Here is an 18,338-nt window from a genome sequence, read left to right as displayed (position 1 = left end):
TTATTTCCTCCCTATTGAAGTTTGATGTTCATACATTAGTAATACTTTCATGGTCCAACAAGCATGTCCATTTCTTTATTTTTGACCTCAGATAACGTTATGTTCTAACACACTCAGGGAATGTTTGAGAAGCTAGTACATTTTGACCATTGATAGCAATATTTCTTCAAAATGTATGTCTATATAAGCTCATGAAACACCTGTCACACAGAAGGCAGATCACTGCTACACCACCGGGAGCACTAAGCCAGTGGTATCCTGACTGGTGCACTAGTGCTTTTGAACTACATGCAATGGGCTTCTGGGCCTCATTGCAAAATCTTTTACAGGACCCACCATCTACCAATAAAAAATGATGGGTTATAGTGTACCTGGGAAATAATTTTCTTTGTACATATGCTCAGAAAGGTAGTAAGAAGAAAATGAGCCTCTAGAAACCTTCCTCTCTCCCCCATTGCTGTCTTTCTCATGGAGCCTCGATCCTGCTGCACAGCAATTCTGGAATCAGAGTCAGCATAAGGAATAACCACTAAGCCATACAGTGGCTGTAGCAATGTCCTGCCTCAACAGCTGATTGCAATGGCAAAGAACACACCTAAGGAATCGGCAGGATCAAACAGGCGCTGGGACTCTTCTTAGTACAAAAAAGGCTTATTACCCAAAATGCAACGCGTTTCGTGGAACATCCACTTTATCAGGCATGATGATGCCTGATGAAGCGGATGTTCTGCGAAATGCGTTGCATTATGGGTAATAAACCTTTTTTGTACTAAGAAGAGTCCCAGCGCCTGTTTGATCCTGCCGATTCCTTTGGAGGTGTGTTCTTTGCTATTGCCGTCAACTGTGTCAGGAGCGGCTGCAGGGTCTTGTTTGTTCTTCTGTTTCATGCGGACACCAAAGTTGTACTTGGACGGTACAACCAACATTGGTGAGCACCAGATGGTCCTGGTTTTAATATTTCAAGTATCTTAAGGTATCACACTATGGAACGCTTGTTCCTTTTGTTTTAGTCAACAGCTTATTGGCTGAGCTACAAATTCATGATGTAAAATCCGACCCTAGAAGTGCAGTGCAGTGGGACCGGGCTCCATGAGACAGGCAGCAGGGGAGAGAGGAAGGTAAGTATAGTTTTTTTTCCACTTGGTTCATGTGGCACTTTGCTTGAATCATTTTTGGGACATACATCGCCTATTATCAGCTTATCACTATGCCTATTACACAGGTTGGTATCGGCCTGTTTAGTTGTAAATTGTCCAATAATAGGTCCCTTCAATTATAAATATATAAACACAGAAAGTAGAGCATAGTTAGGACAGTGTACAGCTATGTTGGGTTGTGAAGTTTATCGTAAGACATGTGACAGTTTCATAGATATATCCCAGAGATCAGAGACCAAAAACATAATTTTTTGTGCTTGCATTCACATGCTATCAGCTTTCTACTTGAAAGCATATGATTAACTGGATGTCTGCCTAGAAAACATGATCACTAGCCGCATCTAATAAAAAAATTGTGATATTAAATAAGAAAGCTGCACCCTGGATACATGTATTAGCACCTGAATCCAACAAGAATCTCCTTTTTTTTTGCTTATTTGGGCATTATACAATAACTAGATGAAGTGTATTGATCAGAGAACATCCTTACTGATTCTTGATCTGTGGCCTGTTTTCTCTGCAATATAGCAAGCATTGAATCAGAATATAGTTAATTTGTCCTGCTTTTGGGGACAAATGTTCCCAAATATGTATAAGTTAGTCAGGATTCACACAGTGTAAAATTACCTATATCGCTAGGACAGCAAGGACATTGAAGTCTTCATAAACGACAATGAATTCCACCAAAAGAATTCTGAGATCATTCATTCGGCAGCAGAATTCCAGAAGTGGAAGCTTCATTGATAGCAATATGACTGCTGCACCCGAATTTCTAAGCAGAATTTTGGTCAGAAATTCAGTAGTGTGAGTTAGAGTTCTTTGTCAATTTAGGTGATAAAAAAGTATGTGGAAAACTGGAAATGCATCTTACTTTATTTATTTTTATTTTTCCCTGTAATTTCCTTGTTTTGTTCACCGTTTTCAGCTAATTTTCCCAAAAATGGACGTCGTTTAAATGTTTTCAAAATCTGGCTGATATATAAAATTATTCACTCTGTTTTGGTCTTTTTTCAGGCTGTGATTTCTCACTTTTAACATATAAAGTTGAAAACCACCAGTTTCACAAGATGTATAAAATGCATTTGTGGACAAAAATGTATTAAAAAAAATCACTATAAAAACGGGAAAAAATGGTGGGAGCATAGTACAGGAGGATCCAAATGTCAGTTTTGGAAATGTTAAGTGTTAAATAAATGGAAGACATGTCAGATTAGACAGCTAAAACCTTATTCTCTTAATAGAAGTCGACATGAAAGGCCTCATGTACTGTTTCCCCTTTTTTTCTTTTCATAGCAGATTTTAATAATTTATCTCTGCATGAATCGATTTATACATGTCGTGAAACTTTCGCGAAAGTTTTCATTTATTTTACCTCTCTGTTAAAAGTGAAAAATCAAAGCCTGAGAAGATGCCAGAAACAGGGTGAACAGTTTTATAAATCACTCAGATTGTAAAATAAATAAATAACTAAACAGGGTGAGAAAAAACTAGACCTGCTGAATATCTATCCAGAATACCTTTCTAGGACAGTCTAAAATAAGAACAAAAGGAGACCAAGCATTTAAGCTTGAATGGCCGAGGAAATGCAGAATGTAAGCAACACGCTGAAGATGTGGTCAGAAAGCCATTGTAAAACCAACATATAAGAATAGAAGGCCTTGCCAGCCCAATACTTAGCTGGGTAATAGGCTTGGTTGAGTGACAATTTAGAGGATTGGTGCTCATATCAGGCAGGGCTGTGCAATACAGATCTAAGACTATGTTCACATCATGCTGCTAGTATACACTGGAAGTATCTATCGGGACTATTCCTTAAACCATATCTCCAATGTATGATACTGTACAGTTATGTGGTAGCCTGGGGGTGTAGGGTATATGGGGTGTAGCTGTGAGGTAACTAAAGGGTGTCTGGTTAACTCTTTCTATTCATGGCGCCAGGGTGAGGGCTATTCTCTGTATGCTTGTCCTACTGCCACCCGTCCCAAGAGCGATAGGGAGATATTAAATAAGTGAATGTCCACAACCGGAGAGTTTGCTGAAAACTGTTGGAACTTTTACTGAAGATTTTCTGCAGGCTTTATAACAGGAACAGTCTTTTTACAAGCACAGTCTCTTAGATATTGACAGTGGTTGGGACCTTGAGCGTTTTAGAGTCCGGAGACAGATATGCGTTGTGCCACTGGATTTAGGGGATTTAGTTTCGGTCCAGTAGTCACGCTAGCTTTAGCGGGGATTTAGTTTAGGACTCACGGTTTGATTCAGGCTGAGGCCGGCAGGCTTCAGGCCTAGGGTTGTCTTTGCAAGTTACGCAGATATCGCCTCTCCGATGATCCGGAACCCAAGAGAGCGATCATTGGCTGCAGCTCCCTTATATGGGCAGGGGCTGGCCTTAAGCCGATTGGTCCAAAACTTCTGTCAATTATCTGTACAAAGAATCATGGTCTGACATGTGACCACACCATGTGACCTCTGAAAGGTCCTAAAGCATAACCCAAAGGAATTAACATAGTCACATGACCGGAGGTCCTGCGATGCTATAAAGTTAATTATATTAATATACATTATTAAATATATACACATAAACACTATAAAATAAGAGAAGGAGGAGGCGACTAGGGACTTACTCAGCAGGCGGACCCCATCCCTTGCTAGGAACTCTGACTTTGGGGACTACCACACAAGGTACAGTATACCATACAGTATCGGGACACCACAGTAATATAGTGGCATGTGTCTGCAGCTGGTCACAATGTTAAAAAAAATTATACCAAGTATATCCACATATGAACACCGGGACCCCCACTGATCATGTGAAAGTGTGTCCTGGACTTGTGGTTGAGCATGGATACTGCTGCTTTACTGAAAGTCAATAAGTGTGAAACAGATAGACAAAACAAAAGGACTTTGGTACTGCTGGACATAACACAGTACATCACAATATCAGTAAGACGCATATACATTGAATAGACTGGCAGTGTGGATGTTTGGCCATCACACCGTTCAAACAGGAAGACACAGGACGTCTGTTCTCATGACTAACAGGGATCCCAGTGGTAGGGGTATGAGGGATCAGACACTTACCCTCTATTTTGCGGATAGGTAATAATTGTTGATACTGTGAAATCCCTTGCAACCTAACAGGTCACACTGCATAGGTCAGGAAGGTTTACCCTCAGATTACCCTCTCTATGTCACATACCATAAAGGTTGTCATCTTTATGTTTTGGATAGAGCCATGCAATGTCTTTATAAATCAATCTATCTAACTAACTATCTATCTATCTTATCTTTTAAGCCCATTCAGAATTGTGACAAGGACATTAAACAGTGTCTATGTTTCACTAATGCACTAATGAAAAATATAGAATAATGTATTAAATAGGGTTTCCATTTAAATACTTTAACAAACGCATCTTTAGATCACTGTGAACCATAAAGCATTTGAAGTATCCGCTCAGAGACAATTTAATGTTATATAAAACATCTAATCTTTAATAAAACAGATCCTTTGAGTTTGGGAAGCCCCGGGCAATTGTCCTGTTTGACCTTGAAAGAAACAGCACGCCAATCTTTTATTCCGGATTGTGCCTTAATACACTGGGCAGGAAGTTCTGCTCAATTAATCACACAAGGACTTATTTACAAGGAGTAAAATGCCATATGAATGCAAAATAAATGATACATTTTAAATATAAGTAGAGGGTGAAGAAAGGCTCTTTCTATCTACACGAAGCCAATACTGCCTTGTGGATGTTAAAGGCTAAATTCTTCGACCCTAAAAGCCACAATTAAATTAAATGTGGTCACAAGTCTACTAGAAAATTCACGATATTCAGAGGGTTTCTTGGGACAAAATGAAACTGTGAATAAAACTTCATGCACATGGCAGAGCAGTGTGCATGGAGCCTATAGAAAGAGTCCACACGGCTTAGTAGGGACATAGCTAAAGTCTCATGGCTGCTACTTCAGGCACAACTTATCTTCATGGTCGCAGCCAGTCCTTACTTTCTGCTGCATCTCTACTTCTGGGACTGACTTAGCATTTGCAGTCAGGGGCGTTGCTACAGTCCTAAAAAATTAGGGGTACAAATTCCCAGACATACACTTTGCCTCAAACACTCCAAAATGTCCCCACAAGTTTGGACAATAAAAGTAAAAGACTACACCATGATATATGCCAGAATACCTTTTGGATGATGTTCCCAACATATAAAAGTAATGGAGCCCAGAAATGTGATGTAATAGAAGTCTAATGCATACAGTGCAGATGTGTGTATATAGTGCACAGATGTGTATGTAGGGAATTAAGTGCAGAGGTGTGTGTAGTGCGTGTGTGTATGTAAATAATACAGTGCAGAAATATGTAGTGTATAAGTATGTATGTAATGCATCCAGTGCAGAGGTCTGTGTGTGTGTGTTAAAAGCATACAGTGCTGAGGTGTGTACGTAGTGCAGAGGTGTATGTGTAAAGCATGCAGTGCAGAGATCTGTGTTTGTAAAGCATGCCATGCAGTGGTGTGTATGTAATGAATGCAGTGCAGAGGTGTGTATGTAGTGCAGTGGTGTGTATGTAATGAATGCAGTGCAGAGGTGTGTATGTAGTGCAGAGGTGTGTGTAAAGCATGCAGTGCAGAGATCTGTGTTTGTAAAGCATACAGTGCAGACGTGTGTATGTAGTGCAGAGGTGTGTGTGTGTAAAGAATGCAGTGCTGAGGTGTGTATGCAGTGCAGAGATCTGTGTTTGTAAAGCATGCAGTGCAGTGGTGTGTATGTAATGAATGCAGTGCAGAGGTGTGTATGTAGTGCAGAGGTGTGTGTGTAAAGCATGCAGTGCTGAGGTGTGTATGTAATGAATTCAGTGCAGAGGTGTGTATGTAGTGCAGAGGTGTGTGTGTAAAGCATGCAGTGCAGTGGTGTGTATGTAATTAATGCAGTGCAGAGGTGTGTATGTAGTGCAGTGGTGTGTATGTAATGAATGCAGTTCAGAGGTGTGTATGTAGTGCAGAGGTGTGTGTGTAAAGCATGCAGTGCTGAGGTGTGTATGCAGTGCAGAGATCTGTGTTTGTAAAGCATGCAGTGCAGTGGTGTGTATGTAATGAATGCAGTGCAGAGGTGTGTATGTAGTGCAGAGGTGTGTGTGTAAAGCATGCAGTGCAGTGGTGTGTATGTAATGAATGCAGTGCAGAGGTGTGTATGTAGTGCAGAGGTGTGTGTGTGTAAAGCATGCAGTGCAGTGGTGTGTATGTAATGAATGCAGTGCAGAGGTGTGTATGTAGTGCAGAGGTGTGTGTGTAAAGCATGCAGTGCAGAGATCTGTGTTTGTAAAGCATGCAGTGCAGTGGTGTGTATGTAATGAATGCAGTGCAGAGGTGTATATGCAAAACATGGTATGTGTGTGCACAGAGCAGAGTTATGTAAATATAAAACACACTGTGGGGGGGGTATTTTTCATTTTTACCTGTTGTCAGTTTCTTTTTTTCCCCCTTTTTTTCCCCTTTGGTTTTTACGGACGTGAGCCAAATTTATCATATAAACTTATCTATCTATAACTTTGGCGCATACCATATTCTTCCTTTGATAAGTGTGTTTTCCATGTCAGAATATTGTTGGTGGTGATTTGCATCAAACATGCATCAAAAACAGGAAAATTAGCTCCAAAATACAATTGGCGCAAATGAGAAATTATTGACCACTGCAAAAATAATACACAGGACCGTCAAAATCCTAGCAAGTTTACAAAATGACAGAGCAGAGAATGTGCCAAACTTTGGCGCAAAAAGACACTGCCCCCCAAAAATGCACCAAACATACAGAATAAAATGCCCATAAATCCGTTGATAAATAACCCCCTGTATGTTTACTGTATGTTCTACCTGCTCTGATGAATTTTTTACCTAGAAGTAGAGGAACCTCCCCCAACAGCACAAACTCCAGTATGACTCCTCCCCCCCACTCATGACTGATCACATGGCCATGACATCACGGATAGCCTTCAGCCCACACAGCCCGGTGTTCAGATGCAGAGATATCTTGTCTTCACTCGCTCACAGAAGTCTCCACACACAGGAAACTGGAGGCAGGATACACCGACTTCTGCACCCCGTCCTGTGTTTGGCGGAGTGGCGCCAACACTGGTGTGTCTAACCATCTGTTCCTAAAGTCTTTAAATGTAGCCGTAGTGCTTCTTACTATATAAATATACTTTTCACAAGCAATGATGAGGCGTCCATTCCTCCAGTGCTGGTTAATAGGCATGTAGACACATCGGCCCAGATTTATCAAACTGTGTGAGAGAAAAAGTGAAGTGATTTTATCACCGCGGCCAATCACAGCTCAGCTAACGAGCTCTAATAAAGTGAAAGCTGAGCTGTGATTGGTTGCTGTGGGAAACTATTTCCACTTTCTCTCACACAGTTTGATAAATCTGGGCCAGTTAAATTTTGACTGCAGTTTGGAGCACTTCTTTAGGGTATGTCTACAAGTCCTGAATACACTATGGATTTTATGCTGCCTAAATCAATGAAAATAAAGAGTTGAATGCACCATAAAATTTGCAGTATAAATCCGCAATGTATACAGTGCTTGTGACCGTACCCTATGGGTACATTCACACGTGCGTATTTTCTGCTGGAGATTTACTGTAGAAGATTTTGCTATCCATGAACTTCAATGGGTAGAAAATCAGCTGCAGAAAATATGCAGCAAAAATATGCAGCAGATCCTGTACGTGTGAACGTACCAGTACACTCCCATTTATTCAGGTGTACAATCTACATTGCTTCTATTGTATGTGGGGCTACCAATGGTTGGACCCTCCCTGATAGGCTTGTTATTTTCTATATCCTGTTGATAGGGGATAACTTGTAGAGATAGGAACACCGCTTAATATCTTGTACTACTAAAATGTGTGGGAAACATTGAATCCCTAGTGGTTTCCAACTATCAAGGTCCCTAAACATTTCCCACAAGCAGGGGCTTCCTTACTGAAAGAATAGTACCGCATATACTCGAGTATAAGCCCAGTTTTTCAGCATGATTTTTCCTGCTGAAAACGTCCCCCTCGGCTTATACACGAGTGAACTCTCCGCCTGTCAATCCCTTCATCAGTGGTCTTCAACCTGCGGACCTCCAGATGTTGCAAAACTACAACTACAACTCCCAGCAAGCCCGGTTGAAGACCACTGCGGCTTTCGTCATCATCCAGCCCCCCCCCCCTTTGTTTTGTACTCACCTCCCCTCAGTGGGAAGTTGGGGTGAGCTGGTCCGGGCCATCTATGCTGCAGGGACCGTTCGGTGGGGATGGTTAGTCGTTGTAGGCTGTCCATTTTCAACGGGGGGGGGCCTCTTCTCCGCGCTTCGGGCTCGGCCCCGGAGAAGTGACCTTGCCTTGATGACACAGCACAGGGACATTCATGCGCAACGTCCCTGTGCGTCGTCGTCGAAGCAAAGTCACTAGTCCGGGCTCGAAGCGCGGAGAAGAGGCCCCCCCGGTGAAAATGGACAGCCCGCAACGACTAACCATCCCCACCCAACGGTCCCTGCAGCATAGATGGCCCGGACCAGCTCACCATAACTTCCCGCCGAGGGGAGGTGAGTACAAAACAAAAGGGGTGGGGGCTGGATGACGACGAAGGCCGCAGTGGTCTTCAACCTGCGGACCTCCAGAGGTTTCAAAACTACAACTCCCAGCATGCCTGGACAGCCGATGGCTGTCCGGGCATGCTGGGAGTTGTAGTTTTGCAACATCTGGAGGTCCGCAGGTTGAAGACCACTGATGAAGGGATTGACAGGCGGTGATGATGATGGGGGTCTGGATGATGACAGGGGGGATGATGTATTTCCCACCCTAGGCTTATAGTCGAGTCAATAACTTTTCCTGGGTTTTTGGGGTAAAATTAGGGGCCTAAGCTTATATTCGGGTCGGATTACACTCGAGTGTTTACGGTAAGTGTTTTTGGGATTTCTAAGCTAGGAGTTGTTACTAAAGAGAGGAACAGCATAAATTAAATTAAATAATCTTTCTGGGTTTTCATCTGCTGACAGGAAGGAGAGATTTGATCAAAAATATATGTAAAATTTGTATAACATTTCATTATACTGTATGTATATGATGTCTACAGTACATAAAGATCAGTCTTTACAATGTTACAAGAAAGGTGACACGTATATTCTTAACAGAATTTGTTTATAATACCAGGAAATATAGTGATTTCCCCCCGTAGATTTTCATATATGCAGCAGTAGTCAGATATGTATTGTTTAACCACCAGTTTCAGAGTTTGTTCCCCATATCTAACAGGAAACAGAGCTTTTATCGTCAGACAACAGTTTCTCTAGCCTGCTGCATTCCGTCTAAATAGTAGTATTTTCTTTTTACACAGACAAGAATGTGGGCATTTACGAGTTTCTGTGTTTATGTCAGATTGAAGTTTTGTATTTGGTCACTTTTAGTTAGCATGAAAATACAGTATAGTTTTCTATTTCATTTTATTTATCCATTTATTTTTAACTTACTCAAATAAGTCTGTAAAAATAATGTGCAAATAACGTAATGTTAATATCTGTTTGAGGGCTTATTTTTTGCAGGCAGGGTTGTAGTTTTTATTAGACATTTTTTTAGGTGCATACAACTTATTGATTAGTGATTAACTTTTTTCGGGGTGGGGAAAGAACTTCACAATGGATTTTAATTTTATTACAGGCCCCCGGTTGCCATGGTGCCCACAATAATATTTATTTGGTGTCTATGTATCACGGAGGGAGCCTTCTCCCTCTTTCACATCATTTGGATGCCACAGTCACTAATGACCTTGGCATCAAAAAGGTTAAACTGCTGGGATTTGAGTTATTTGCTTCTGATGACAGTAACTCTATCCACATGGTCAGAATGTCATATCAGTATGGGGCAGGTCCTCTGATCATGATTTCCAGTGCCATACTATAATGATATGATATGCCTAGGGCTTAAACTTTATTCACTTTGGAGGCACTTAAATATGTCAAAAAATTTTGACATATTTACAGTATATGCTGTAAATGTATGATATATCCAGGTATCACCTGTGAGACCCTCGCCTATGAAAAAAAAAGAAAAAAGAGGCCCCCTCCACAGCTTCCTCTGGCCTCTTAGTTGTAGACAAAAATGTTTGGGAAGTTTAAAACAGACACAGAAGAGTGTTTTACACATTTTGTTGTACTCCCATAGAGGTTAAAGAGGTACTCCAGCATTTTTTTCTTTTTTCTTTTTTTTATTCTGCCCAGGCTGCCAGCATTAAAGGGGTATTCCAGAAATTTTTTATTTCACTTTGCTACAGGGGCTGTAAAGTTAGTTTAGTTAATAATATAGTGTCTGTACCTGTGTGTGACGGTTTTCTCACAATTCTTATGTGATTTTCACCTCACTATTTCTTTTTACCAGCATACAAAATGACTGTTGTCTCAGATTTTTCCCAGCTTGCAATGCGGCCGAGACCTGACTCACTAGTCAGCTGATGACAGGGAGCCTGTCTGCTTCAATGGGTAGAGAGAGCTATCTGAAAGTAATGCAACAAATGGAGGCACCCTGATTGAAAACCACAGGTATGCAGCTCATTTATGTTTCAATGGGTGGGGTGGCTGATGTGTGGGAGGGAGGAAAATGGAATCATGGAATTTGTAGGCAAACAAGAAAACTGAAAACAGGAAATATAAGTTGACAAAAAGCTAGCCACAGCGTTATGGTAATCTCACAGCATAGCCGTTTAGCCCAAGACAAGCGCAGATCCTTCCTAAGAATGTCCATTACTGTCTGCCAGGTACGTACTAAAATCACCTTATGCTGAATAACCCCTTTAAAACAAAAATATCGATCTCAATCTCAAATGTATGAAATATAGTCTCAATGCAAGAAACTTCTGAAAATGCATATCAAAAAACAAAATGGGAACATAACCTAAATGAAAAGATCACAAATGTACATCAATGGTATATGACTTGCAGTATACTGTGTGAACTGTTGCTTAAGTGATGTGGGACACATGTATTATCAGATTGTGAGTGAGTTGTTCTAAGAAGTCCGCTGGGGTTGTGGGACTAGTGGGCATGGTTTAGGCTGCCTGTGTGGGTGGGGGGTGGAGGGGGTTGCTATTGGGGCAACAACAAGCAGAGGCTTGGTTGAGGCTATAATTGGGCCCTATTTGGGGTGGAAATCCCTAGTCCTGGTGGGCTTGTGGACAGCTGCAGTGTGATTCAGCCTATGAAAGTAGGGCCTTAAAATATGGCCTATATGGAGGGGCCTAGGTAGCAGGCCTCATTGAGACCATCCTGAAAATGATCTTCATTACCCAGTTCTGAAATGTGGAAGTATGTAAGTATTTATTATTATTATTAGTAGTAATAATATTAGTGTTCACAAGCAGCCTAGCAGGAACATGTTTTCAATAGAATCGTATAGGGGGGAGACTATTTGCACTTACTGCAAAAAATGGACAAACATGTCATGTAAATCTACATGTATTTGTTTGGAGTTATAGGAGTGCATTGTGCAAAATATCATGAAATATCATTCTCCAATTTAATGTGGTCACTTCAGAGTTATAGGAACACTATAGTGCACAAAAATGTTGTTGTTTAGATTATAATAAACTTTAAGCTTTCATACTGCGTTTACACAAAAAGGTCACACAGGAATGCTTTTAATGTCATAGACAACCTTCAAATGTCAAGTTGGCCACACATGTAAACATCTTTGTGTAACTTTATAATATAGCATCATTCTATAAACACAGGTTGTTCCGAACAGTATCCTATATACTGGGCTATGTTCATACATTGGTGTCTACACCTGCCGATAAATGCCAGGAAAACTGGATTTATAACCAACATATATACAGTTGTATGTGATACAGTTCCACATGTTGCACAACAATTTCCATACTAAAAAAAAAAAAAAACGTAATGTAAAATGGGAATAGTGGACATATAAAAAACAAACACTTTTTGGCATATTGTCAGCCACGTGAAGCTATGCCATGTTGCAACCAAAGTACTTGCGCGTTCAATGTAACTGTGAATAAACTGTCATAAATAACTTGACGCGAGCTAACTATCTTCCACATGGGCCTAGTTTCAAGATTTCCTAGTCCATAGATTTCAATCAATTCATATATTTTAAACTTTTCATTACAATTAAAACTGCACTTCAAACCTATCAACTTTACTAGATCAATGCACCCTTTTAAGGCTGGAAACACACACAGGGGGAGATATACAAAAATTACTGTAATTTCTGTTCAACCGATATAAATCACACCTTTTTTTTTCACCTCACATTTTCAGGTCTTTGTGCTCAAAATGTGAAAATATGTGAGAATTAAAGGGGTGCTCTGGCGCATAGAAATCTTATCCCCTATCCAAAGGATAGGGGATAAGATGCCTGATCGTGAGGGTCCCACCACTGGGGACCCCCGTGATCTTCCATGCCGCACACCGGTAAAATCAGTCCCCGGAGCGTGTTCGCTCCGGGTCTGATTACTGTCGATCACGGGGCCAGAGCGTTGTGATGTCAAGGCTCCGCCCCGTGTGACGTCACACTCCACCCCCTCAATGCAAGCCCATGGGAGGGGACGTGACAGCTGTGCAGTGCCAGACATGTCCCCCTGTTTAAGCCAGTACATGGCTGGGCCCATCTGAAGTTTGCTAGAGAGCATTTGGATGATCCAGAAGAGTATTGGGAGAATGTCATATGGTCAGATGAAACCAAAGTAGAACTGTTTGGTAAAAACTCAACTCTTCGTGTTTGGAGGAAAAAGAATGCTGAGTTGCATCCAAAGAACACCATAACTACTATGAAGTATGGGGGTGGAAACATCATACTTTGGGGCTGTTTTTCTGCTAAGGGATAAGGGGGGCTGATCCTTTTAAAGGAAAGAATTAATGGAGCCATGTACCGTGAGATTTTGAGTGAAAACCTCCTTCCATCAGCAAGGGCATTGAAGATGAAACGTGGCTGGGTCTTTCAGCATGACAATGATCCCAAACACACCACCAGGAAAAGAAGGAGTGGCTTCGTAAGAAGCAATTCAAGGTCCTGCAGGGGCCTAGCCTGTCTCCAGATCTCAGCCCCATAGAAAACCTTTGGACGGAGTTGAAAGTCTGTGTTGCCCAGCGACAGCCCCAAAACATCACTGCTCTAGAGGAAATCTGCATGGAGGAATGGGCCAAAATACCAGCAACAGTGTGTGAAAACCTTGTGAATACTTAGGCTAGGTTCACAATACGGAATTTCCGACTGCAATTCCGCTTTGAAATTGCAGGCAGTGCGCTGGCCGCACTCGGAATCTCTGGGTGGAAACTTTCTGCCCAGAGATTCCGCAGTGTGAACCTAGCCTTTCAGAAAACGTTTCACCTGTGCCATTGCCAACAAAGGATATACAACTAGGTATTGAGACAAACTTTTGTAATTGACCAAATACTTATTTTCCACCATAATTTGCAAATAAATTCTTTAAAAATCAAACAATGAGATTTTATGGATTTTTTTCCTCATCATGTCTCTCATAGTTGAGGTATACCTATGATGAAAATTACAGGCCTCTCTCATCTTTTTAAGTGGAAGAACTTGCACAATTGGTGGCTGACTAAATACTTTTTTTGCCCCACTGTACATATGTTTTTTTTTTTTTTTTTTTTTCTTTTACCCTTTAGGGTATGTTCACATGGCGGAATGTTGGAGTGGAATATTCTGCTGGAATATTCTGCACTGACATTCCGCTACAACAGAGTCCCATATATTTATTTCAATTGGATTCTGCTGCACTGTTCACACAGTGGAATTCCCGATTCTGGCGTCCGCAAATAGAATAGACCTGTCTATTCTTTTTTCGGACTTCTCTAGGAAATGCATTGCCATCTACGAGACTGCACATTTCTGAGCGGTCCTAGTGCCCGCCGGACTTTTACATGTGTGGAATGTCCGACCGTGTTTTGTGGGAGGACATTCCGCACATTTTCCTAATATGTAAACACTTATTGGTGTTTTTAAGGCTAAAGGGCAGCTTTTCAAAATCACAGTATGGTCTCTGGGTATGGCGTTTTTTCAAGACATAGTGGCATTTTTCCTCCTACAGACTTCTATAGGGGAAAAGAACACCAGGAAAAAAATGCAGTTTATGGATAGGGAGCAACATTTTTATGGCGTTTTCGTCACAATTCTTCAATAGAAATCCTTGAGTCACATGAGGAAAGAATCACATGACTTGTAAATAAATAAATAAAAAAAACACCTATACTAATACACACTATTAAAAATGAAAAAGAAAAAAAGACAAAAATTGCATATTGGCATAAAAAATAAATAAATTGTGTGTGTTCATAGTCTAATGGAAGAGGAATCACAGACCAATCACTGGAATACAGGAAAAAAAGAGAATCCTTCTTCGTTATAAAATGTCTATAAACATAATTACAAGGCAAGATACATAGATTGATAAAACTTTAAGGCTATGTTCAGACGGTGAAATGTCCACATGGAAAATCTCCGTTTGGACATTAAATTGACAGTGGAGCGGAGCTGTCAGAACATGCTGGTGTTAGGACCATTTGGAAATGTATTTCCGTGCGGACTCTGCAGAAAGAATATACATGACTATTCTTTCTGTGGACGCCGGAATCTGAATTTCCTCGCCAGAAACATCTGGCGCATAAATTCTGCAATGTGAACATTGTAGCAGAATAAATCAATGAGACTCTGCTGCTGCGGAATTCTGCGGAATTCCACATGGAAATTCCATTGCGTGAACATAGCCTAACATTTTAGAAATAACTTTCCTACAACTCACTGATCTGTAGAGAAATGACTCCTAATTACAGTACGTATAGAGATGACCTTGAATACTTTATGTCTTTAAAATTAAGTCCAACCACATATTCCAATACAACAGCCCATAACACATTTGATTTGTTTATTATAAATAAAAATAAATATTTACACTTAAACACATGGCACCGGACTAACTACTAAATAATAGAAGATTATTATGAAATAAATGTATCGAGATTGTATCATTCCATGTTGACTGCAGCCAAATCCCAGTCACTGTAGTAACAGATGAGCCCAGACCCCGAAAGTAAAGGAGCTGGAAACCCAGACACAGTCCTGTCTCAAGAAGCGAATTCCCCACCTAGGTGCCTCTTCTCTCTGTCTACAAGGGTCACATTACCTAAAAACAACTACTTCTCCATGCTTCTTCCACTGAACACTATAGGTCTGTAAGTCATATGCCCAGGACAGGACACACACATACACAGAAAGGGCACAGTGCCCATAACTTACCCACAAATTGTAGAGAGGCAGGGGGGCAGCAGACTATTAGGGTCCAGAGTAAAGTGAAGCGCTGCACTGTAGCCATAAGACTCATTCTCCAGGCCACATAGAATTCTACAACTCTAAGGAGTAATCCACAAAGTTTCTTCAGTTCCCTTCTTGTCTTCTTGCCTTGAGCTGGGGCTGAGCAGCCAGCAGCCCTCCCTGCATTCCTATGGGCACCGTTGGCAGCCTGCAACCTCTGTGACTCACACACTGCAAGTCCTGGGGAAACAGGAAATCTTCAACTTCACAAACAGCTGTGCTGCTGGGCCTCTCTACTTTTAGGTTTTTTTTTTCTTAAAAACCTCACCCAGTTGCTGTCAGTCATATGACATAAGCCAGCCCCCTCTGCCTCATGTTACAACTTCTTACTATTGTGGAGTTTTTTCTTCTTCTTCAAGCTACAACTCTGTCACAGGGGGCTGTCACTTTTCCCTTAAAGGTATATGCTGCTTGCAGCCCTGTACTGTTATGTAGTAAGCAGATGTTGTGCTCTTTTCATCGGAAAATAACATTTTTAGAATCCTTAACTTTTAGGTTCCTGTACTGCTTTATATGTGTTAAAGGGGTACTCCACTGGAAAACATTATATATATATATATATATATATATATATATATATATATTTTTTTTTTTTAACGGCGATGTCTGGTGCAGACTTTTTCTATTCCATCCTGCCCGGGCTGCAAAAAAAGACAAAACAAACTTTCACTTACCTTCCTACGTTCCCCCAGAGCTCAGCAACAGCTGGTCAGTCGGCCGGGCTGTTTAATTCCTACTTCCCTTAGCCCGGTACGTCACACGACGCTTCAGCCTATCACCGGCCGAGGCAGGACATCGCTGCGGCCGGTGACAGGCTGAAGCACCATGTAAGGGAAGTAGGAAGTAGACAACCCGGCCGACTGATCAGCTGTTGCGGAGCTCTGGGGGAACGTAGGAAGATAAGTGAAAGTTTGTTTTGTGTTTTTTTTTGCAGCCCGGGCAGGATGGAATAGAAAAAGTCTGCACCGGTAATCTCCTTTAAATCAACTGGTGCAAGAAAGTTAAACAGATTTGTAAATTACTTCTATTAAAAATTCTTAATCCTTCTCAGTACTTATCAGCTTCTGTATGCTCCACAGGAAGTTCTTTTCTTTCTGCATTTCCTTTCTGTCTGACCACAGTGCTCTCTGCTGACACTGTCTATTTTAGGTACTGCCCAGAGTAGGAGAGAATCCCCATAGCAAACCTATCCTGCTCTGGAAAGTTCCTAAAATGGACAGAGGTGTCAGCAGAGGGCACTGTGGTCAGACAGAAAGGAAATTCAAAAAGAAAATAACTTCCTGTGGTGATAAGTAGTGAAAGGATAAAGATTTTTAAATGGAAGTAATTTACTAATCTGTTTAACTTTCTGGCACCAGTTGATTTAAAAAACATATATATTTTCTAGGGGAGTACCCCATTAAAAGAGTGTTTCCTCAACCAGGGTGCCTCCAGATGTTGATAAACTACAATTTCTAGCATGCATGCTCAGACAGCCAACGGTTGTCCGAGCATACTGGAAGTTGAAGTTTATCAACAGCTGGAGGCACCCTAGTTGGGAAACACTGCATTAGAACTTAGAGTTCTTATGTTGTAACAATATTGTTCCAGAGTATGGAGCTCAAGGGGAGGAGGAATTCTAAGGCTATGTTCACACGTCGAAATGTTTGCACGGAAAATCTCCATGCGGACAATCCCCCGACAGCAGAGTGCTGGAAGAACATGCCGGCGCTAGGACCGCATAGAAATGCGCTGTCTCATAGGTGGCAATTAGAGATGAGCAAAGTTACAGTAATTTGATTTGTCACGAACCTCGCCGGCCGGAAGTTGATGACTTTTCCTGCATAAATGAGTTCAGCTTTCAGGTTCTCCGGAGGGCTGGAAAAGGTGAATATAGTCCTAGGAGACAGTCTCCAGCCCACCGGATCACCTGAAAGCTGAACTAATTTATGCAGGATAAAGTCAGCATCTGCCGAGCCGCGAGGTTCGTGACAAATCGAATCACTGTAACTTTGCGCATCTCTAGCAGCAATGCATTGCCGTGCAGACTCTGCAGAAAGAATAGACATTTCCACAGCAGAAACATATGCTGCAGAAATTCTGCACAGCGCAGCAAAATCCCTTTGGTATCAATGGGGCTCTGCTTCTGCAGAATCTCCATGCGGAATCCTAATGCGGAATTCTGCATGAAAATTCCATTGTGGGAACATAGCCTAAGAGTATCGTCACATGGGGGAATTCCCACAATTCTGAAAAAAATCAGTTCAGCAAAGCTTGCTGAATGGAATTGCGGAATTGCAGCAGAATTTCTGTGTTCTCAGAGCACATAATTTGGCCAAAATTCAAGCCTCATTGACTTCAACGGGATTGCCCCATGGAATCCTGCAAAATATAAGACTGACTTTCTATTTCTGTGGAATCCCATAGAAAGTAATGAGCAGTAAATTCCGGCAGAATTGTTCTGTGGAATCACACATGGAAATTCTGCCATGTAAACATACCCTTAGGGGTAGAACCTGCACACAGGTCGATATGTTGCTTAGGACACAAAGTTAAATACAGCGGGAGCACAAATATAAATACATGTTGATGTCCAATTGACGTTAATGTAGGTTACATAAACAAGGTAGCACCATAAGTAAAACATTGTTTTCCTAACTCTCACTAATGTCGATAAGATCTTGCCACTGTGTAAATCAGCCAGTTTGGCTGTAATCAGCCACTTAACTCCAGCTATTGGTTTAGAGCAGTGGTCTCCAAACTGTGACCCTACAGATGTTGCAAGATTTCCAGCATGTCAGGACAACATTTGACTG

The 18,338-nt window shown here is 41.3% G+C and overlaps 1 protein-coding gene across 2 annotated transcripts in view; it reads right to left on the bottom strand.

Annotated features, from left to right (window-relative positions):
• Positions 1 to 15,821, bottom strand: part of TGFBR2 (transforming growth factor beta receptor 2) — a 78,812-nt gene extending 62,991 nt beyond the window's left edge. Inside the window, exon 1 of one of the 2 annotated variants that reach the window (XM_056520079.1) lies at positions 15,469 to 15,821. In XM_056520079.1, the coding sequence (XP_056376054.1) occupies positions 15,469 to 15,553 (85 nt within the window). In that variant the 5' untranslated portion in view covers positions 15,554 to 15,821. Of the gene's footprint in view, positions 1 to 7,030; positions 7,098 to 15,468 lie in introns of those variants that run through there. The other variant, XM_056520080.1, reaches the window with a different exon arrangement.
• Between the last annotated feature and the right edge of the window lie 2,517 nt (positions 15,822 to 18,338).

This window comes from Hyla sarda, chromosome 5 (genome assembly GCF_029499605.1).
Source record: "Hyla sarda isolate aHylSar1 chromosome 5, aHylSar1.hap1, whole genome shotgun sequence".
NCBI classification, from domain to species: Eukaryota; Metazoa; Chordata; class Amphibia; order Anura; family Hylidae; genus Hyla; species Hyla sarda.
The sequence above is the reverse complement of the archived record's forward strand: the minus strand, read 5'-3'. Positions and strand labels throughout refer to the sequence as shown.